This window comes from Vanacampus margaritifer, chromosome 11, assembly GCF_051991255.1.
Source record: "Vanacampus margaritifer isolate UIUO_Vmar chromosome 11, RoL_Vmar_1.0, whole genome shotgun sequence".
Lineage (NCBI taxonomy): Eukaryota > Metazoa > Chordata > Actinopteri > Syngnathiformes > Syngnathidae > Vanacampus > Vanacampus margaritifer.
Genome location: NC_135442.1, coordinates 19,852,193 through 19,875,797, shown reverse-complemented (window position 1 = coordinate 19,875,797; position 23,605 = coordinate 19,852,193). Strand labels below are relative to the sequence as shown.

Below are 23,605 nucleotides of genomic sequence, written 5' to 3'. Positions count from 1 at the left end.
TTTTGCAAAAGTTTCAACAAAATATATTAAACTGGATATTGTTTTCAAAAAAATGTATTTTATTATCCAGTAGTTATGTTAGTAACAACCAAATTTTAAAAAACAGAGCAAAATTATAGTCGGGGTTCCTTTTAATACCCGTGTCTTAGTATTCATCCAACCCAAAAAAAATAGGGGCCTCAACATGCCTGAAAACTAAAAACTGCAGTCAGGTACTGGCTAACACCTGGAAATTTTGAATGTGTATTTATGAGATGCACGCCATGTATGACATTCAACGACACATGTTGAGGACCAGCGAAACGATGCCAGGGGCAGACACTGATTTTAGTTTTACACTAGGAGGAGAAGTGACAGTATAACAGGCCTGAAGAACTGAAGAGCTACCGAAAAGCAAAGAAGTGGACAACTGGACATCCTTGGAAATATTCATTGATCAGACACCTATTGTGACTTTTTCCCGTCAGCTTGGCATAATTACCTGAAAAAGAAAACAAACGGTGCATTTAAAATAAACGGATGGTTCAATACATTTGATAGCGTGAGAACCTGAGGCAAAGGCTAAACTAATAAAGTAATCAGAGAATGGACCTCAGAGCGGCTCACCTTCAACAAATCAACTGCAGCTGATTTCCTCAGCTTCCACCTTGAATGGTCCATCAATAAAACTACTTAGCATATCAACTTGTAAATTAAAAGAGAATTCCTGTTATAAAAATGACAAGAAAAATTTGTGTAGCATCAATACCTGGTGGACGGTTGAAAAAATACATCAAAAGTTCCCCAACGGCATATTTGTATCAGGATTATTATTGTTTTTATTATTTAATTGCAGTACACTGTACATTATCAGTTAAACCACAGCACTTTAAATTAACTAATGTATATGTTAACTACGACATTATATATATATATATATATGTCATAAAAGAATGACTATGTTTAGCATTTACTGCAATCAATGTTAAATGATTACCATTTATAGATTTAAAAAAAAAAATACTGTCTATGGGTGCATCAAATTTTATATTTAAAAAAAACACTCCTTGGTGCATTTTTTGTTTGTTTGTTTGATTATTTGTGTTTGTTTTTACAGGCGTCCTGATTCCTCAATGCACACTCCATACCTTTAGATGGCAGTAACGTACCTAAACGTATTTATCTAACTAATGTCAAACTACGCGAAGAAAACGAGTCGCCGGTTGCAGATGTAAATATTGGGAAAATAAGTCGATTCTTCCAACTGAGAAAGTCATTTAATTGTTTCCAAGTTTCGGCGGTACATAAAAATCCCTTTTACGGTGAATGAGAAGACACAGGACAAGATGTCCTTTACCCCGTGACCGAAGTTGACAGCGGTGTTTGGTCAAAGCGTTAGCCGACCTAGCTAAGCTTGCTACCACAGTCATGACTGGTGAGGCACTGCTCCGCTGGAGTCAGAAGTCAGATATAAAAATATGAACCCAAAATAGAAGATTAGCCTATACATCTATGGGGGAGGGGGGGATCGCGTCAATTTCTTGTTTATTTTAATTCTGGTACCGCTAAATTGATCAAGTGATTAAGTCAAGTGACACAAAAGAAAATGTGTAATGCCTAAAGTATCGTTTTTGGCAGTACAAAATGCCACTGTTATTTATGTAAGAAATTATAAAAAAATTTTTAAAAAATTGTCAAGAAAACTTTTGGAAAATATCTCCATCAGATCTTCGATTAAACTGTTACAGTAGATATAGCAAATATACCTTTAGTTTCACTCGGCAATTTAAATGAACATTAAACTGAAGAAACTAGGGTGGTTTCTTAAATTATTTCCATGGCTGTATTTCAATTTTAAACTTCATTGAAAAATATTTTAAGCTATTTAGTTTCAAAGCTTTAATTAAGTTTTAATCAATTACGCACTGTTCAATAATATGACAGCAAGAAAACCGGAAAGAATATTTAATATACAGTTCAACCAAGCTCATTGTTGTTGGATTTTGTAGATGTCTTTGAATATAAAGTATTTGGCGTATAGAAGCATAAAATGGGGGAAGGGAATCATAAAAATAGCTAATACCTAGGTGTCCGGTATCATAAGTGCATGTCTGATATTTCTAACAAACCAATTCGTGTCAAAATAGGTAAAATATCTGGCGAGTTACGATGAATTTATCGTAACCTAACACAGTTAGCTGAGTACAAGTAAAAGAAACAGCTTGCTGTGGGCTCCCTGTTCAAGATGGCGGCTAACTCTGCACGCCGTCAAACAGCTGATGTTAGTTGTTATTGTCTGTACCCTATCCGTTTCAGCTGCCCAAGCACGAGCTATATAACTAAAATGGAACATAATTTAATGTCAATCATAAGTTGTTGTTTTTTTGTAACTGTTTACATGCAGTGGAAAGGAAAGAACAGCAGAGTGCACCAGTGAGGCAATACCTCCCCTCCCTTGCCTGCCAATTTGATGGTTTTGGAGTTGTCATGATGAAAGTTCCTGCTAGATCCACCGTGACTTGGGCAAGAGTGATATCCGAGTCCTGGAGAAGCACTGGTGGTGGCTACTCAGTCGGGTGACAACGGAACCTTGAGTGGCTGTAAATGGGAGTACATAAAGCCGCCACAGAATGGTGGAAAATAAGCAGAATGTTGGTGGTCCCTGTTGTGATCACGCAGGTAAGCTAAAGTAAAATTAAAAATGATGCCTTACTAAACATCATGTCATAAAACTGAGGTCTTTCAATCATTCTTAATCACAACACCGGTCTATGGAAAACATAAAGACAATGATTGTCACAAACTCAAAACAGGCCCACACACATTGGCCACGCCCCCGTGACTTCACACTGACACACATTCTACACCATCAGCTTGGCCCAGCACCACCAAAGAGCTTTTCAGTTTCTTTGATGCTTGATTTTATAATAGTATTAGACAGTTTGCGGGCATCACACACACACACACACACACACACTGACTCTGCACTTTTACTGTTGACAGCTAGCAAGCAAGCACAGACAAGAGAAGTGAACACTCATCTCATCAACATGGTAAGTCAAAAAATATGTTTAATATATGCATAGCCTACTAACAATGGCATTTTATTTGCTACATTAATTGTGCAGCTTCACGAGATGAGTGGAAATTGTACTATGCGCCTTGAAACTTTTGTTCAGTCACTGACAGACGCCTGTTTGGCTGACGAATTATGAGAAACTTAAAAAAAAGAAGCATTGTTTGTATGTAAGTGGGTTTTCGTCCGTCAGTGTAATCGTCACTAACAAGTGCCGACTGACCTCTCAGTCTGACTGATGGAAACACGCACAGTCTCTCCTGCCTGATGTTGGCGGGGTTGAATAAACAAACCCAAAAATACCCACATTAAGTGAAAGTATGAATTACTTATTACTAATTAATACTTATATGAATTACCATTTGCAAGATGTTGCAAAGTACAGCCCATTAAATGCACAGAAGCTTTCACATATAGACAAAAAATCTATTTCTGGGCATCATAACAAAATGGCACAATATATACTGACTACAAATTGAGCATTTTACATCAACATTGAACCATATTTACAATTTCATATGGACCACTACAAATGAAATATTGCGATCATGATTTTCGCGACCGACACACGAAGCTCGCCTCAAGCGCTCATTCATTCCGAATGGAAAGCGACCGACAGTGTCATTCATTTGGCCGGCTCTCCGAGTCAACGGCTCGTCATCCTCACTCCATGGCATCATAAGCCCTCCGGTGGCCACCAAACCACCATCCCCGAGGCAGGAGCCATGTCAATAGGCCGGAAGAGTGACGAGGCTGCGGCTGGAGCTCTCATTCAAGTGAATGGGAACACAATCTGGCAAGCCTTATGTGCATTTGTGATTTTTTTTTTCTTACCACAACCATTAAAAATTCATCCACTAGTACATGTTAATTTGTAAATGCAAGCAGCGCTTCAGAACCACCTCCGAGATGATTATAAAAGGCAGTTCCATTGTACCCGCACGGACGCGAAAAAGTCAAATGGAAACATAAACAATCGGGGCCAACTAAGGCCGACTTGGTGTGGCACCGGTATATTAGAAAAGTCCCAAAACCATGACCGATAACCACCACAATTCATGTAGACATGGATTAAAAATATAATAGTCATAGTCTGAAAATATTAGAATGAAACTTGCAATATTTTGTATAATATTAATATCGGAAGCACGTTAATGTTAATTTCATCCAAGATATTGTGAGTTTTGCTGCAATATTTCCATACTATGATTGATGAAATTTACTAAAGAGCAATGATGGAAGTGCAGTTAAAATAATGATACTGACAATTACAGTTTGGTTATGCTTGAAAAAAATTACGAATGATGGACTGGCAACATTTTTTAAATTGCCCACCTCTGGTTCTTACTGTGCATCTTGTAATGGATCATTAGTGGGTGTTTGTTAAAAAGAAACTGCGTTACTAATTGCATTGTTTTTTTCAGTAATGCATACTCTAATGACCTTTAATAATAATGCCGTTCCCGCTTCTGTAGTACAAGGTGTGTTACTTTAATTACATTGGTCAATAAATTAGGCATTAGGTTCAGCAACAAGTGTATTTTTCAAGTCAAAATGAAAAAAAAAAAACAATTAAAATATCAACAACAAATATCTGATGTACTCGGAAAAAAGTAAATACATTTTTTAAATCAGCATAAAACAAAATTGGTTTAGGGACACATGAATCCATCTGTGATTACAATTTGCTATTGACCAGTGTTATTAACTCATCTTTTTTTTTTGTGATTGGGGCATGAGACAATGCATAAAATGATAGTTAGCGCAGGGGAGGCTAATTCAAATTACCGTACACTGTAAGCCATTTGAGAGGTAGTCAAATGCACACACGGTTGTCAGGGGATGTGCACACTTGTGCAACCTTGCGAATAGATGTTTTCTTCTTATTGGGTTGTACAGTTATCCGTCATGTAGGAATTATTTTTTTTTTTACATGATTTCTCTTGGTGTATTTTTGTTTTTACATCACAAAAACATGGCATTTAAACAGGAGTGTGTAGACTTTTTTACCCTCACCCCAAAGCCAGCAGTGATAGGCTCCAGCTCACCAGTGACCTTAATGAATAGAATATAAATGAGTGATGAATTGATTGACCGGTAATGTCTCACTTTCGTTTCAACAGAATTCACTGCACAATGATGACATGAGCGATGAAGACGAGTTGAAGAGAGAGACAAATGAAGAAAAGACATGGAGCAATATAAAGCTATGTGTGGCCCAAGAAAAGAAAGCGAGAAAGCAGCAGATAAAGAGGGAAAAGGAGCTTGCGGAGAAGCAGGAAAAAGAAAGGAAGGAGCGCAAGAGGAGAGACAAGAAGGAGAAGAAAGAGCGTGAAAGGGCAGAAAAGAAGGAGCGAGACCGGCAGAAGAAAGAAAGGAAGAAACGTGAGAAGAGAGACAAGGAGGAGGAGAAAGAGCGGGAAAGGGCAGAAAAGAGAGCGCGAGAGCGGGAAGAGAAAGAAAGGAAGCATGAGAGGCGAGCAAAAAAGTTCTTCAAGTCAGTCAAGTTTGGACAATCGAGAAAGAAAGTGAACTTGTCCTTCTGTGAAATCACGGTCTACCTGTTCACAGGTGACCAACCAGTCACATTGACAAATTGAATGGTGACAAAGCAGTACATCTCCTTTTGGAGTAGTTTGTTCAAGTGATAAAGTATGAAAATAACATGTACATTATTGCAAAAGCAATATTTTTGGTCAAAAAGAAATACTTCCTTAAGGAGGAGCTTTACATGTAATTACATACCTATGGTAGAAATTTAGCAAGTTGCCCATGGCCCCAAATTTATGTTGTTATTAATCCTTTAACTAACTTTAAATCCTTGAAAATGGACTGTCTCATTGTGAGTTTGTGTAAAAATGACCACAAACATAAACCCAAAATGTCCGCCAATGCCATACTGTGTGATCTCAATGTGAGTCCTGTGATTACATTCCACTGACATGATGAGTATCACTGTCCCCTCAAGTTACAAAAGTTAGTCTGACCTTCATAAATCACCACAATTCAATTAAATGTAACTGTTTTCTATTAAAATCTTCATGCACTGTTACCACACCGACTCCTCTGAGCTAAACCTTTGCTATTGTTGTTTGGAGTCTGGCAGGCAATCTCACAAATAAAGAATTGAGAAATATATAGCATTTTGAAACATTCCACCTGCTCTAACTTCCAAGTGAGTGTAATATCATGGGTAAAACACAGCAAGTCAAGTCAAGCATAGAACCAGGAGGACCTTCCATAATTATCATCTTCCAATAATTATTTTAACTGAGACCTCAGTTACCATACAAAACATATAAACATAATTTAAAGAGCATAGTTCTGCAATACAACAATTTTGGTTGACTCAGAAACAGTCCATCCATCCATCCATCCATCAATAATTTAAAGAGCATAGTTCTGCAATACAACAATTTTGGTTGACTCAGAAACAGTGTCAAACAAAACAACAACTTGGCCGTACCCCTATGACATCACACATATCCAGCCAATCAGCATCTTGGCCACGCCCCACGTAAGAGCTTGACCTCTTTCATGTTTGTTTATTTCTCTTTGATCAACTGATCTCGTGGCTATACATATATTGAACAGTTTGCAGTGCCACTCACACTCCACCACGCCCCGCCCAAAGAGCTTCACCTCTTTCATGTTTGTTTATTTCTCTTTGATCAACTGATCTCGTGGACTATAAATATATTCAACAGTTTGCAGTGCCACTCACACTCACTTCTGACTCTGCACCTGTAGACAGCCAGCAAGAGAGCACAGAAAAAAGCGAAGCACACATCAAGATGGTGAGTCAAGGATATCTCTTAATTCATTCATGTACCAATAATGCATCATGTGGCTTTTTGGAAAAAATGGGAATAAGTACTGTACTATACAATCATGTATTTTTGTGGTAATTTACATAGTGTTGCCTAAGTTCTTACTATCATGACATGAGAATTTTAATATTAATATTTTATTTATTTTTTACAGAAAAATCTCCCACATTTCATTTCTTCAGAAAAATTAAATCTGTCAATAGTGATTTTGATTTTGGCTTGTGTCGATCTTTAAAACATTATAATTGAAGAAAAACGGTTAATGTGCCAAATGACAGCGTGTAGATTTAACTTCCAGACAAACCCTGAGTGCACCATTTTACTTGCCCATTACGGTTCTGGCCTGACCGTGCTTTAAACTGTTTAATGACACCCCAGTTGGAGTTTACTAAAAAAATAAATAAAAATAAACAAGCAACAACAAAATATTTATTTAAATACAAGACATGCTCGTTTAAAAAAAAATCGCCAGTTCTAATGCTAATGCTAAAGTCTTAACTGCCATTGAATATGCTAACGTGAATAGCATCGACTTCTGAGAGTGATATCCTTTCAAATAACGAATATTCACTCACAAACGCCGTAGTAACACATACTTACAGGCAACCTAACAATACTCACAGGCACGTATTCTTCCCAATTTGTGAAAAAATTGTTATATTTTAATTAATAGCGCTCAATCGAACTTTCATCTTATCTTGTAAATGTACTTTGCAATAATTTAATAAATATAATAACGAGATAAGGGAAATGCAAATTCACACTTTGAATGTGTATGAAGATGCAATGCAGCAAAGATATGGATGCAGCAGAATGGAAATGCAATAGGCTTGAATTTCACATGATAATTACTACAAGCTCATTTTGTGGTTGACAAATAGAATAGAGTTGAAGAATAAAGTGTTCAACATGCAGGGATGGATAGGCATAAGGCTATGATGGTAGTTTTTACTAGTTGAGTTTTGTCTGTTGAAAAAGAAGTGCTTTTATTCATCGTGATTTCAATATAAATTAAAAAGAATTGTGATTATAATTTTTTCCATCATCACCCGGCCTTAATGGTGGGTCGAATGGATTTCTGCATACGGTGCATATTGTATGTATAACAAACCTAATGTCTGTTTTGTTGTTTGCCCAGGATTTTGAGCATCTTGAAGACATAAAGGCATATTTTCAGAATGAGGAGAGCGACTGCTGCCCACGTGAGCTGCACCTGTCCCAGCTATTCTGCTCCACAGTCTCAGAGCTCGAGAGGCAGCGACAAAGGCGCATAATGTGGGAGAAAAGAGCCGAGGATCTTAAGGAGCGTCTGGACACCTGGATGGAGGCCTTGTGGATCCGACTGCAACTCCCCAACCACGACGACTGCCCTGAAGGCGTCGTCAAAGTCTTCGTGGATCAAAACGACAACTTAACGGTCAGCTTCTCACCTCCTTTATTCTATTGGTTGATTTATGGGCAGCACGTTGTACTAGTGGTTAGGATGCCTGCCTCACCTGACTCCTGGATTTGGGCATACTTGTGTGTAGCTTGCAGGTTCCCCATGTACTTTTCCTCCATAAAACAGGTTTGCACGTTTGTGTAATTTAAAGGGGAAGTCAAGTAAAAAAATGTTCTTTACAATAATATGTTCGATGTGCCTCCACTAGTCTAAATACGGTGTTCTGATTTTCACTCTAAAATGTAAATTGTTGAACCAATTTGAGATTACAAATTGAAATGTTGACCAACTTAAAAAAAAAATGCTTCAATTGGTGACAGGGTTGAATTAAGTTAGTCCAAAGTGCATATATTAAGTTGAATGAATTATAAGTTCATTAAACTTATATATTTACCTGAATTAAGTTAGTCCAAAATTACTCCAATCCAAATTATTAAGTTTAATTAACTCAAAATTAATTAAAAAAATTAATTGAGAAATTCTTAATTTAATTTGGGGTTAATGGCACTTTAAATGGTGGCAGGTGCACATTTCCTTCCATTGAATGTGTTTGAATGGTATTGGTTTATTCTGTATAGCCACATCCCCGGTTATATGAGGGTGTGCACACTTGTGCAACATTTTTAATACCCAAGAAATTTTGACATGATTGATAAACTGATTGATTAATCACCAGTTGTTGTCTCTTTCATTTTAACAGAAGTCAACAAAGAGCGACATGAGCGTTGGAGACAAGACGGAGACAGAGACAAGCAAAGAGGAAGAGACATGGCAAAGAGAAGAAGAGAAAGAAGGTGGAGGAGCTAAAGAAAAGAGCGATAAGGAGCAGGCTGCCAAAGTGACAAGGGAAAAAGAGCAGCAAGAGGAGTGTGAGGAGAACAAAGAAAAGGAGTATGAGAGGAAAGCAAAGAAGGAAAAGGAGGACAAGGAGAAAAAAGAAAGGAAGGAGGATGTGAGAAAAGAAAAGAATCAAAAGAAGGAGCGTGAGGAGAAGGAGAAGAAACAAAAGAAGGAGGAAGAGAGGGAAAAAATGAAGCAAAATAAGGAGTGTGAGGAAATGGAAAAGAAACAAAGGAAGGAGCAAGAGAGAAAAGAAAAGAAGGACCGGAAGGAACGTGAGGAGAAGGAGAAGAAACAAAGGAAGGAGCAAGAGAGAAAAGAAAAGAAGGACCGGAAGGAGCGTGAGGAGAAGGAGAAGAAGGACAGAAAGGAGCGTGGGAGGAAAGAGAAGAAAGTCAAACAAAACGTCGGTGCAAAGAAAGATGAAGAAAACGGAGAAGAGGAGGCTCAAAAGAAAAGTGAGAAGAGAAAGGTGACCTTCTTTGAGATGGTCACAGTCATAAGCATTTAGTCAGGTGACCAACCCGTCAGTGTCAAGGACTTGATGATCCATTTGAACTTTTTATTCATTTAACTCATTAAATAGTTGTATTTTTTTATTGATTGTAAATAATAAATGATTACTAAAATAAAAAATGTTTATTCATTGAATTGAATGTATTGAAAATAATAATATATTAGCAAACATAAAAAATGCCTACACATTTCAACCTTGTTTTATGAAATAATTGATTACTTATATTGCAAAAACTAAAATAATGAAAAACATAACTACATCTTTGTCATCGTGCTTTGTCTTTGCTACCACATCCAATGTTTTACTTGAAATCGTTTTCAATCACGTGGTCGGCATTTGTCCTTCATTTTGGAGGTTGTGATCTGTACATTAAGCTAGTCTTGAAAAAGACTAGTAGACTCACTTGGGTTCATTTTTGTTCATTAATTGTTTTGTTTTTTTCTGTAGAAATGTATTCAGTTATAGGTTATTTAAAAATGTAGAAACAAAGATACAACACAATGACAAACACTGCACTGTTTACTCCAACAGTTAGGTGAGCAATATGGCAAAATAATTGTAAAAAATTAAATTACTATAATGTTAAAAGACTCCCAAAGTCAAAGGTTTAGACAAGGCTTTGTATTTATCCATATTTTAATTGGTTATTCCCTTTAAAATATTTTTATTTTGTTTGGAAGATAGAAATGAAAGATGATTTATTGATGAAATGTCACTTAAGCCACAGAAGATAAATAAATAAAACCCTGAAATAATATATTTGGCAGTTACTACGATGAGAAATGTCAAATTATTGCCAATTGTTAAAGAGCAGCTGGGACAAAAACTGCAACAAATGTAAAAGTTTTGAAACCTTTCTGGTTCTTGGCTTTGAACATGAACAGCATCATATAATTTATTTTGTCAACAATGTGGACAGACATGTTGCAATTAACGGTGAAATATTAAGTGACTTGCATATCAAGATATACTGCCATTTCATAAAAATAAAATAGCTTCCAGTGTTTTGTGTAAAGGACACATTAGGTAGCACATCTTCAATTCAAGACCTATTTAAAATAAATGTGCCTTATACCATGTGCATTAAAATAAAAATATGTTTAAAACCTATTGTCCCTTCTCTTTAGAATCAATAGGTATAGTAAGAAAGAAAGAAAGAAAGAAAGAAAGAAAAAGACAGGAAAAAAAAAACACATACAATAATTGTGTGTATCGGACATTTTAGCATGACAAAATCCCAAAATACACAGCAATAGGTTTGCATACGAAAGTATTAACGTTTTGCAGTATATACACACACACACACACACATATATATATATATATATATATATATATATATATATATATATATATATATATATATATATATATATATATATATATATATATATATATATATATATATATATATATATGGAGTAGCAGCAGTCTCTGACTGCATTTACCAGATTACACCACTAGAGGTCAGACTATAATATGAAAAGAGCCACCAGAGAATTTTGGGATCGGTGTCGGAAAAGAGAAGGAGAATAGAATAGAATAGAATTACATGATCTAGAATATAATTACATTATGAGGTCTGATTTCGGTGTTGAGAAGGACAGGAAATGAGGGAGCCGTGAACGTGTAGAACAGTGCATATGTCCCGTGGGTTTCCCCCCTCTGGGATCCGGTGTTGAGACATGAACGAGAGAAAGCCACGGTCAGCGCATCGGATGCGGGTAATTCAGCTTCAAAATAAAATCTTATGTTGACACAGAATAATGGTAATGGATAGACGAAAACGTTGATGGACTACACCACGCCTCTAATTAAAAGGATGGCGTAAATCCCTTTAGTAAAAAGGGCGAAATCAAACGGTAAAATTGTAAAGATACGACATGGGCAACCGGATCAAAAAAAGACCATTGCAAATGGGTTTCGAGTGACGGCGTTTGTGGGGTTATCAGGTTAAATCTAGTATTCGCTAAAACGTTTCCCATCACCTCAAAACCCTTGAATTATGTGGTAGGCAGGTTCAACTATACTTTTACTCTGAAAACCTCACGCAGAAGTCGCTTACCTAGAATAACCGCTAGCTTGCCAGCAGCGTTAGCGGCGTTCGGGGCTACAGTGACTAGTCAGTGTGGCAAGCGAGGGGCTGAAGGGATACGGGGTTTGTCTGAGGGAAGAGCAGTCCGCAAAAACCGGGAACTAAAGCGGCTGAATCCTCGACCCTTGTTCTGCGGGAATTCCCACCGCTCGTCTCCCGTTCTGGCTGCAGGCTTTGGCTCCCTAAATCTGGGCTCAAATCTACGCGGTAAGTAGCCGAATCCTCGCTCACCTTACCGCATCTGTGTCAGCGTTTGCTTCGTTGTTCTCTTCCTTTTTTTTGGTTATCCAATTAAACTCCCCGCAACGACTCAGTCGCTCTTCACGCTGCGCAAAATTGATGCTGTTCCTTTAAATAACAGCTGTTGGTTAGGGGGGAAAACTGCTAATTAATCCTATTAGTCGCTGCATATGATACCCGCACCGCGTCCTTCGTGTACACATGATGCATGTAAAAACGGGGAAAGGGTGCGAGCAAGGATGGGGGTGATAGAAGTAGACCTTCCCCCCATTTATTTCAACGTTACATGCACTTTGCTTCCTGCCCATGCACGCTGTTATACCAGGCAGGCACCGTTGCCCAAAACGCCGCAAGGCCTTGCGGTACACAAATACGCACACACACACACACACACACACACACACACACACACGCAGTGGCTTCGGATGCGCAGGCTCGCCAGGGAGCCACAACCGGCTGACAGCGCCTCTCCAGCCGGCCTGTTTTGGCTCTGCTGTCTCAGCCCGTAGGGCCAACCAGGCGTGCAGGGGCGGACACGAGCAAGGCGTGGCACGCGTGAGGCATGACGCACATATGGGCGTTCCTCCCTCGAACCCTTCCAGTTGTCATTGAAATGGCTTACACATGTAAACTGTAGTGCGATTTATAATAGATGCAGAGCAGACTTTGAGTGTGACGTCAACATTAGCAGTCAGTGGCAGTGTATTGGGACCTAAGAGGGTAATAAGGAGACCTTATAGACCGCAGAGCTGCATTAAAGTTCTACAGATATGCATCTTAATCAATATGCTCTTCATGTATTTTTTATTTTTTTAAATGAAGATTTAATGCTTTATTTATGTTGAAATTAAGAAACATGTTGGGAAAAGGTCTTATCGTGCAAGTGATTGAAAGGAATTTCCTGGATCTGCACCAAATATGTAATGGTTGCTTCGTTGGCCCCTGCCCCACCCAACCTCAATATAAATATTTAAACTATTACTACACCCATCAAAACATAAAGCGTTTAGAGACATAAAATTCATATCAGTACCTACTTACCTCATGTAGCTGCAAACTGAAAAATGATAAAACACATCCAGATCACAATGTAGCGCCTCTATTTGTTTGCACAGTTTTGGGTCCAATGACTTCTTGCAGCAAGGCAGAACAGCAAGCAACACACAGTATTATGCACCATTAACAAAATAACTTCATATTTCCCACTTGTCACACATCTACCAGATCAAAATTTGAATTAAGTTAAACTGGTGATGAATATTGTGTGCTTATGTCAACTGGATCTTTCCAAAGGAGTTAACGTGATTACGATTGCGGTGTTCATTCCTGGCACCCCCAGAAACTCACGTGCCAAAATCAATATTGACATGAACAAGCATGCATAGATGTAGAATTGATGTGAGAATACATTACAATATTATTGTGTTTGAAAAAGTATTGTAATTGGCTTCTTGCGCTACATTCGAGACAGAAGATATGCTCTCTGCAGATCACATGTTTTCACCTCATTCATATCGATTGATTGATTTTTATTTGATTAGCTTCAGCCAAAAACAATTATTACCGAATTGCACAATAAAACAAATCCAAATGAAATGGGGTGATGCCGCATTTTATCAAACCTATGCCTCTTTATTTGTTTTACAAAACAAACACACTTCAACAAAAGATTGTCAAAGTACCAACATTTAAAAAAACAAAACTTGTTACAAAAAATTGTACAAGCCATCAAACCAACAAAAATGTACAATATGTATACACACTCATTCTTGGTTTATATATTTATTCAGTAGGCTACTTTAAAAAGGGGAAGTCAACCCCAAAATTGCCTTTCCAATAATTTGTTGCAGCCCAGTTCTTCATAAACCTGTGGGCTGCCATGCATTTATTGCCCTCTGCCTGGCTAAGCGTCCCCCCGTTGTCCTTGCCCTGATGCCCTGTCCAAGAACAATGATTATTAATCATGTCAGCGGCACATATTGTTTGATGTCCGTTGTATTGTTGGAGCCAACCCCGCACAGTCATTCAAATTGAAACAAGTAAAATATTCTCTATTGTTTTCTACAGTAAATCAAGGTTTCCAAAATTTCAAAATAAAATCAATTCTTACTTTTAATTTGAACCAAAAACAGAAGGTGAAGAGAGTTCTAATGGTCAGAAGCATATCTGAAAATTTAAATAATGAGTTCCCTGAAGTTGACACTTTTTTTTAAAGATGGATCTATAATCAGCCATATGATTCTTCAAAATGGCTAATGCCAATATTCGTCAAAATTAGGCATGAACGATAATATCGGTGGCCAATAATTATCGGCATTTATGGGCCAATTTGACGTCAAACAGATAAACCAGATAATAAAGAAATCCGCCAATAATAATAGACATGCCATGTTGGTCCATCTGTTATGGTTGTGGCTTAAGTTGTGCCCAACTCCTCAACCCCTCCCCTCTCCTATGGTAGTATGAGTGTCGCATATTTGTGACGTCATAATACATGCGACCTCGAGTTCACAAAAGATCCATCATGGCGACATGGCAGTTGCCAGTGTGTGCTTTCTTTACTGTCTGCCCAAAATGTTACCCTCGCAGTTTTTTGTTGCATTTTTAAAACATGATTGTTTTGTCTTGGCAAACTCAAAATGAGTTACTGGTTGTCTTTGAAGCAGAGATATTAATAAAATTCAGCTTCATGGTGCTTTACACAATGTTTCAATGTATTTGTACATGTTACACTTGTAGTAGGACTTGAAAGTATATTTGTATTCAAGTTAATTTTGCAAACAATTATCGGCTTACTTGTCGGCTATCGACATCGGCACTTTCTAAATGATTGGTTTATCGGTATCTTTTGAAAATAGCATTATCGTGCATCCCTAGTCAAAACGCTAAATATCGGTGCCAATAATCGACACGGACGATAATCGGTCTATCCCTAGTCATAATGTAAATTTAGAGTATTATTTAAATATCTTGAGGCCGGGCTGAGTGTCCCCTTTTTTGGAAATTAAAATATGGTCACCCTATCTAATGTAAATGAAAGTAATTTCTGTCATCTAGGGGTCAACAGTGTTACTACAATTTATTTCTGATGTGACAGAGAATGCATTTTTATAATGTTGAAAAAAAAAATACTTGAGGTCGTTCCACAATCCACATTATGAAGCAAGTCACATTTTCTGCATTAATATGAAGTGAGATTAGGCTTTTTCTGCTGATTAAAAGCACAGACCAGCTCAGTGTCTTGTGAAAGGAATGAAAACATTGGACATTTCAAGACAATCATTGTACTTTACCCCAACATTTTTTTTTATTTTGGCTTACTAACAAGGCAAGTTGAAAATATTAGAGCACAGTTGTTCACATTGGGCCAGCACTTATCCAACTTGGTCCATCGGAGGTGATGTGTACTAATTCGGCCAGACAGGAATCCCCGCGCTGCAGCAAAGTGGGGCATAACCCAGTCCCAGTAGTGTTAAGAGTTAACTGGAGTATAAAAATCCCAGCTGCCCTACTTTTTGAGTTCCAAGGCTGCTGGACGACTGTTCCCGGCTAGCGTGCTCCTCTCGAGGCGTCGCGAAGATGTGATAAATGACAATTAAGCAGCTAGGTCATGGACTAGGCTCGCTGTTTGGGTCATATAGAAACGGGCTAATGATCCATCTTGAATGGCGGGGAGGATGATCCTTCACATTTGAATTTTCTAGTCAATCAAACAGAAATTCCTTTCCTCTAGAAAATGTCTGCTGATTTGTTAAGAGCAGGGACACTCATGAATGCGAAGACCTACCAGTTTGATACATACTTCAGAAATAACATTTGCTCCAACCATCTGCATTTGAATACATAAGGAATGCGATTTACCTTCTTACATCTTTAACTCATTCACTGCCATTGACGGCTAAAAACGTCAAAAATTAATTTCAACTATTTCTATTGGTTTAACATTTTTTTCGTCTTTTGTTAACAAGAGTATGAAAAGCTATAATTTTTTTTATTGTACATTTAGAACAGATATGAAATTTGTGATTAATCGTGAGGTAACTAGTGAAGCCATGCGATTAATTACGATTTAAATTTAAATCACCTGACGCCCCACATTTTTAATAATCTTTTCTTTTCTTTTTATTCATTCACTGCCATTGACGGCTATAAACGTCGAAAATTCATTTGAACTATTTCTATTAGTTTAACTTTTTTTTTCCACTTTTGTTAACAAGAGTATGAAAACCTAGAATTTTTTTTCATTGTACATTTAGAACAGATATCAAATTTGCGATTAATCATGAGTTAACTAGTGAAGTCATAAGATTAATTAGAATTAAGCCCCTAATTTTCAATAATTTTTTTCTATGAATTTATGCCAGTGAATGAGTTAATAGACTTAGTGATAAACCTTGGTGGCATCTTTAGTTATTTTGACTTTTCCACTCCTGCAAGCGCAACATTTGACCCCCAAGACAGTTTGATGCCTGCTTTGGGAATCAAACATCTGCTCTTGCACTCCCATGGCCGATGTGGCACTTCCTGTAGCAGCGACGCATTTACGGGACGGCACGGCAGTGCATGCTGGTACTGTTGGCTCCTCAAGTCAGGTCAAAGCAGGTCACGTCTGACCTTTTTATGTCTATCACTCCCTCTTTCTGTCTTTGTGTCAACGTCTCTCCCGTGTGGAAAAGTCATTTTTCCTCCTCTCAGGAAATTCCTCTTCATCCCAAGGGTGAGGCTGAAGGAGAGGGTGTGAAGGAAGAGCCGATATTAAGCACGGAGGGATGCTTTCCATGGCTTAATTTCGTTTTTTAGGGAATTTCCTCTTGACGGATAAAGTCAAGAAAAGTACGCCAATTTCTTTATTGAATTTATACAAATTAAACCAACAGAAGATTTTAAAGGTGAGGTCTTTAGTTTTCTCTCAGAAATAAACACTTCTTAAACACTGGATGTGCACACATGTAATCCTTCTCAATCAACACCACGGCTTCTGTTAATGTGTGGTGGGGATTTTGTCATCATCCACTACCACCTCAGCCTGTATTTTGCCATTTTGTTGTGTTTTGCCATGAGACTGACGTTTGTGGGTGAAAAGTCTATGTTTACCCCTCCAGCCAATCACAGAGCGGGGGGCGTGTCGCTGAAGGCAGGCGCAATGTTGACGAGAAGAGTGGGGGTTGAGCCATAGGAGGAGTCTTGAATTGGTTGTTTACAAACCCAAACGGACAAAATTAAAGACCTCACATTTAAAATAAAGAAAGGCAGCTGTAGATTTCATCTTTCCATACAAATATACCTGTTAAATAGGCATTTAGGACTGGGCGATATGGCCCAAAAATAAAATCTCGATTTTTTATTTATTTTTTTATTTTTTTTAGGCTTCAGTCCAGTTTTGTTTATTATTTTGACGGCAGTGATTAAATGTTATCAATGGCTTTATCAATTAATAGTAGTCTAGTCAGTTTTATGCTTGCAAAGAATAGACACTTGCAACGTGCTGTACATTGATTGCCTTCATAGAATCTTTTTTTTTTTTTTTTTAAATATGCTTTTGGGTTCAACAAGTTAGTTAAATTTTTTACAGATTATTCTCATGTTTTGTCATTTGCATTACTAATCATGGTTGTTCTTCTTCCACTATATTACTTGCTTTTTCAGTGTGTATTTCAGTCGTTATAAATTCCATAACATTATCTGTTGTTTGTCATTTGTTTTGTGTTTTATGTTGGTCATTGTTTAAGTCTACTGCATTTCAAATAGGGCTAGGTGTCAATTCTAATTTCCTCAATCGATTCAATTTCGATTCACAAGAGTTCAGTTCGATTCAATTTAAATTTTTCCCCCCGATTCCAATGGCTTTAATTTGATATCGATTAATTGTGGAACATCAATTCTTCTTAAATATCAAGGTCAAAGACATGATAAAAACTCCATAAACATTTTGCAGAGGCAGTAACTGGTTAAATGATTTAGTTTATGAATGAAAGTAATATGTGTTATAATCACTTTAGTTTTACACAAACATTGACATCAGCAAGAATGAGATGAAAATATTTTCATAATTCTAATTTAATTATTGAAAATATAAATTAAACAGATTCTGAATTGTCTTAAAGTGCAATAAGTCCGGTCTTTCATAAATGTAAGAAAATACTTTTAAATTCAAGTGAACTGCAAATTTCAAGAAAACAATAAGATACAAAAAATGTTAAGCCTTTAAAATTTTTGTTTCTTTTCTTAAGAATTCATGGGAAAAGAGATATTAAAATAATCAACTCATGGTTTTATGAATCGATATCAGGCTTGAAATGGAAAAATCAATTTGTTATCAATTATTCAATTTTTTTTTAAAGCCAGCCCTAATTTCAAAGCATTATCCAGATATATAGCAACCTCACCGCCTTTTCTATTTTTCCTGTTTTTTGTAAATAGCGTGTATAATGTGTCCGTCCAATCCCCATTTAGTTCCTTTCCTATTGTCAAGCAAGGTTTCTGAAATAGCTGTTATTTGAAATTCATAGAATACTTTTTTCTTTCGTTTTGCGTTTGCTTTGTTTGTTTTTTCAAGGCAGAATTTTTTTTGTCAGTAAGGTTGATAGATTTTTTTAGTTACTTTTTTACAGTATTTCACATGTATGACCATAACATTTTTTAGCAAAAGCCCCACAATCTAGCACGACTCGCCCTTTCTTTAGCTTTAAAGCTGCTCTATGGCGGATTTTGCCCTCCAAAAAAACATCTTTACAATAGCCTTTTTATTGGACCCTTTATCACTCCAACATCTTCTAATTAGTAGATGAACACCTTAGCTCTTCACAATGGATACTCCTGCAAGCCTCTGGCCAATAGTTTTCAGACTAGATTTGGGTTAGAATTTCCCGCCCTCTGTCAGTGGATGTGACGTCATGCGCGCTTTGTTTGTGAGTGTGCAGCTTCATTTTTCGACATGTGGTTGTAGCGATTTGAAATTAAATTTCCTGCATTGTGCAGCTTTAACGCTTGAAGAAGCTTTTGCGTATTACAGTGGCTAACTTTTTACACTTGGTGGTATGAAAGATAACGATGTCAGTGGGATTCATGAAAGAAAAACAACAACAAAAACATATTGACATTAGACCTCTGATAGTGACAATTTGACCCTGGAAAAAAGATTGTTTATCACCTTTGTTCCACCTTTGGAACTTCCATAATGTATTCTTACACTTCAAAAGAGTTTTCTGTGTGTGTGAGTGCATGCGTGTTTCGTTGCATTTTTTGTGTGTGTGTTGTTTATTGAAACAGGAATCTGGCGGGACAATGCAACGACTCAGCCTTGTTGGTGTGTCCACATGACACACAAGCAGCATTAATGGAGTATCCAGATGAGGTCCTCTTCTGTCTTTTCTGTTTATTGATCTTTGTTGCCAAATCAAGCAATTAAATTGATGGATGTTGTTTGCACATAAACATTTTGAAAGTAAAGTATTCAAACATTACATTTGAACATTTGTGGACCTCCAGAGCTAATATTTTATACCAGGGAAGATCAAACTGTAGCCCTTCAGAGGCCAGAGGTGAGGGTTGTTATCTTGTTAGTCCAGAAGACATTCCACTCATCCTGCCACACAGCCAACAAAGAAGGATCTCACCAAATGTTGCCCATCGGTGTTGAGCATGAACTTGTCGCGTCTTGTTTTGACAGTGGGCAAGAACACGCTGAGCGTTTAGTTGGCTTTTCAAGACTGAATCTAATTCCAGACAGATGGAGCGGCGTTCTGGCTGCGCTCGCCCTTTGGAAAATTGGGTCTCATTTCTTCTTCTTTTTTCTTCTTTTTTTTATTTTTCCTCTCCGTGTTTTTCCTCTCCACTCTAGCCAAGCCTCCCCCTCTTTCTCTCTCTTTTTGTCTGAGTTGATGTCTTTCGGCCCGTATGGAGAACCAGGGGCAGGTTGTGCAGCTGGGAATCAGGCCTCTTTCGGACTATGCTCACTGGAGCTTTTATAAAAGAACTTCAACATCAACTGAAATCTTTCTTTAATATTAACCCAATCAACAATGTTTTTTTTTTAATGTTTTTACTTAGTAGAGCTGGACCACCAAGGTTAGTCCCAAAAGTTATTGTTAACGTCATTAGCGGGCTAACCCACCACTCAGAAGTCGTAGTTTAATCAAACTATCTGTACACATGGTTTGTGCTGCCAATTAGTTCTTAACTAGATGTTTTGAAATGTACAATAAAAAAAACATCAGTGTCAACTATCCAAGATAATTCATTTCATGTGTTTCTTTGTTTAACTGTACACATCCATCTTCTACAGTATATGGCTTATCCTTACGAGAGTTGCGAACTTGCGAATGTACTTGAGCGTATCCCAGTTGATTTCGGGCATGAGGTGAGGTACAGCCTGGGCTTGTCGTCAGCCCATCGCAGTGGATTAGAGTAATTCTACTTAAAGATGGATTGAGGAGGTTGTCACTTTTTTAACTCGTGACTGCCACCACTGGTTTAAAGCGTAACTGCAGCCTCTGTGTCAAGCGCGTGCATGGTTTTTTTTTTCTGTTTTTTTTTAGCCTGAGCTGGAGTTTGGGCTGTGCTCAAAACCAGCCTCTTGTTTCTTTCAGTTTCCATCCAAATTGTGTTGTACGCTAGCTAAGACAACATGTCCGTGGGGATGAGCATGATGTCACCCTCCACCACTCAAACCCCATCCCGCATCCCACTGTGAGTGTTCACCCCAAAATGCTCTGAAATGAAGGGAAGATACAAGCTGATAGGCACAGTCAGTCGCAGTTAAAAAGTCCCGGCTTTTTGTACTCATCTGGGCATTAGTGGAGCAATTTCAAGTCCGTAAATAATGGCAAATTGTACTTCATTTATGTAGCGCTTTTCAACCTTACAAGGCCCTCAAAGCACTTTTAATGTTGATATTAAAATAGGGTTCTAGTCCATTTTGTCTCCCCACCCCAAAAAAACACAGACAAGAAATAAACTGCTGTTGAATAAATATCTATAAATAAAAAATAAATATTAAATAAATAAATAAAAATACTGGAAATATATATAATATAAATGTTTCTTTTTATTGTACTGTATTGTGTGTTTAGTCATTTTAGTAATCTGTCTAATTTCTGTCAATTGTTATTGTCAATTACCTGCAAAACATTTGACTAGGCATTTATCCGTCTGCCTTCTATACAGAACTCAGTGAAGCGTGGTATTTGCTTGTGTATGCACTTTCACACAGCTACAGATGGCACGGTGTCTGGTTTGACATAGAATACTTTTTTGGATTGTGACAGTTGCTTAGAAAAATGCACGTTGACTGAATGTTTTTTTTATTTGTCCAATACTGACTTGTTTTTCAGTTGTTCCATTCCATTACGTTAAATGCAGATCACATGATTTTCAAACTCTGGTGTTCTGGTCATCCATATGCTGTAGTATAGCTTAGCATATGTGCACAGAGCACACCTTTTCCATATCCACAGCCACAATTCAAGGTTTCTGAAACATTTGTAGGTAGTATGTATTCAGGTAGATATGCTGCAATCCTCGTTGGCAGCAAGTCACATTCTTGGGCCTGGATGTCGCCTTTGTCAGTATAATTATTTTTTAAACTCTGTCAACATTAAAGCTGTCCAGCCTGATGGTGCTGCCAAAATTCAAGATGGGCCAAGAAGAACATCTGCAGGTCCTCATGTCTCTGTAAAGAAATATTTTAATCCTAACCTCATAGTTTGTCTTTTGAGTGCCTAAACGATATATATAAAAGTTGCTGAGCCAGAGCAGAAGGCCTGAGGTGTTATTTTAGCATGTGCGTGTGTGGAAGCAGATCTGGAACAGTGGCTGTGTTTTCTGGCTGTATACCTTTTGGGTTCCACAACACATGTCCGTGCACGTGAAACCAGCTCCAAAACAAACCGCGGTAAACTCCTGACGTTGGAGGAGATGGAAAGTGTGTGTCGGACCGGTAGGGTCTCAAGAGGGGCAATGGAAAGCTCTTGTGTGGCTAGAGCGCCACCATGCTTTAGTATGTACCAGTCACCGACGTGCAAGAATGACTGCTGCGTCAAACCTTTGTAATAATTAGCCATAATTCAGAATCATGTTGATGCTCCATAGCCTTGTAATAATGTGAATGCATTTGTGGTAATATGCTGTACTGTTGGGCCAGTCTCATGTTGTATAGCGCTAGCATTATTGACAATTCTGAGATGATGTCACAAGTCAAAATGGCGGTCAATTTAGTGAAATAAATGTATTTGCTCATTAAAAACCATTGGACTTTGGATCATTATAATTTGATTCGTAAGGATTATTTTGATTTTTAAAATGTGATCAAATGTCGTTTGACTACTATAACAATCTGTGTGGTTAGTATGATAGTCACAGGCAAAAGCAATACAATCCGCCGTTTGTTTTCACTGTATAAAGAAAGGATTTGCATTGCGTTACATTGGGGAAGTATCAGAAATGCCCGGATGTTCGGAATTGTCAATTGTCACTGTTCTACACTGTCTCAAAATGTAGTTGGCATGTCAATTGTCTCATAGTGTAGTAACACAGAAAGTTGACACAGTAAACGACAATAGAGAGCGTACACAACAGAAATTAGAGTTAAATTTGTGGGAGTACGTTTTTAACTCCCATGGTGTAATTTTAATCTTTTCGTGTGTATAGACGCCTTAGACGGTGTTATTTCCCCTACTCTACAGAGTGTTAGATTGGCTGTGCCTTTCACCTGCTCATCCCCCTTTCCTCCTTGCTTATCACTGGGAAATACTGACAGTCTTGACAGACAATGGAGTTTGGGGCCATGAATTCATTTTCAGTCAGACTGTGGTCAACACATATAGCTTACTTCAAATGCGCTCTTCAAAAAAAGTGTTAGGTTGAAGTTGAAAACCGTCGTTACATCGACGGCGACTGCCCTTCCTCATTTTCGCAGAGTAGCTTACTTAATGAGGCAAAGCCTCGAAAAGAATCTGTCTTCGTGTACTTTTTCCAAGACTTCGCTAAAAAAAAACTAAAAAGGCACGGCTTAAAACGCGGAAAACTTTCGCCCGCGGCGTGCCGAGTACTTTATGAGGCAATGCATCGAAAAAATATGTCCGTGTATCTTTTTTGAGGATTCACTATCAAAATAAAACAAAAAAAACACTTGCTGAATGCGTAAGACCGAAGTTACAGGTTAAATGTATTTATAACGCTCTGAACACTATGTAGCTGGATGGCTAGAGGATAAGCTCGCTGCCTATGGATCATGAGTACGCCGGTTTGATCCTTGTCCTGGTAGACCTTTTAGGAGTCACCTTTTACGAGTGTCTGAGAAGAGTTAAATGTCTACTCCTGTAGTGTTAAGTAATTCTGCTTAGTGAGTTAAAAATGTACTCTCTCCCGTTGTGAAATATTTTCACTATTTTAATAGTGTTTTTTTATACTGCAAAGTGTGGAGCTATATAAAAAGTGTTGAAATCAACTCTGTGAGAGTTAATTCATCACTGGGCTTTTTGCTGTGTATCTTTATTTTTAACGTGACTCTTTGCTACGTGAAGATGCCGAGCTTTTTTTGCCTTCTAATTAACAGCTTGCACGGTCAAAGACTGCTTTATACTCTTTT

General features: G+C 37.7%; 2 protein-coding genes across 5 annotated transcripts in view; both read left to right on the top strand.

Annotated features, from left to right (window-relative positions):
- Window positions 1-1,194: 1,194 nt before the first annotated feature.
- On the top strand, window positions 1,195-10,358 carry LOC144060361 (uncharacterized). Of its 2 annotated transcripts, XM_077579830.1 has the most exons (6): window positions 1,195-1,414; window positions 2,384-2,658; window positions 2,983-3,032; window positions 5,179-6,852; window positions 8,024-8,302; window positions 9,027-10,358. In XM_077579830.1, exons 4-6 carry the CDS (start codon window positions 6,850-6,852, stop codon window positions 9,675-9,677), a joined length of 933 nt encoding a protein of 310 aa, XP_077435956.1. In that variant the 5' UTR covers window positions 1,195-1,414; window positions 2,384-2,658; window positions 2,983-3,032; window positions 5,179-6,849; the 3' UTR covers window positions 9,678-10,358. The 2 variants fall into 2 exon arrangements, with proteins under 2 accessions (XP_077435956.1, XP_077435958.1); XM_077579832.1 differs by having other exon boundaries at window positions 1,195-2,658.
- Window positions 10,359-11,780: 1,422 nt separating this feature from the next.
- raph1a (Ras association (RalGDS/AF-6) and pleckstrin homology domains 1a) overlaps window positions 11,781-23,605 on the top strand; it is a 68,796-nt gene continuing 56,971 nt past the window's right edge. For all 3 annotated transcript variants that reach the window (XM_077579828.1, XM_077579829.1, XM_077579827.1), the window contains exon 1: window positions 11,781-11,985. The gene's annotated coding sequence lies outside the window, so the exon portion shown is untranslated. The remainder of the gene's footprint in view (window positions 11,986-23,605) is intronic.

What these genes read in the sequence shown, in the direction of transcription:
- LOC144060361 (XM_077579830.1), top strand. An exon ending in ATCAAAACGACAACTTAACG is followed by an intron (nt 8,303 to 9,026) that starts GTCAGCTTCTCA and finishes TCATTTTAACAG; the next exon opens with AAGTCAACAAAGAGCGACAT.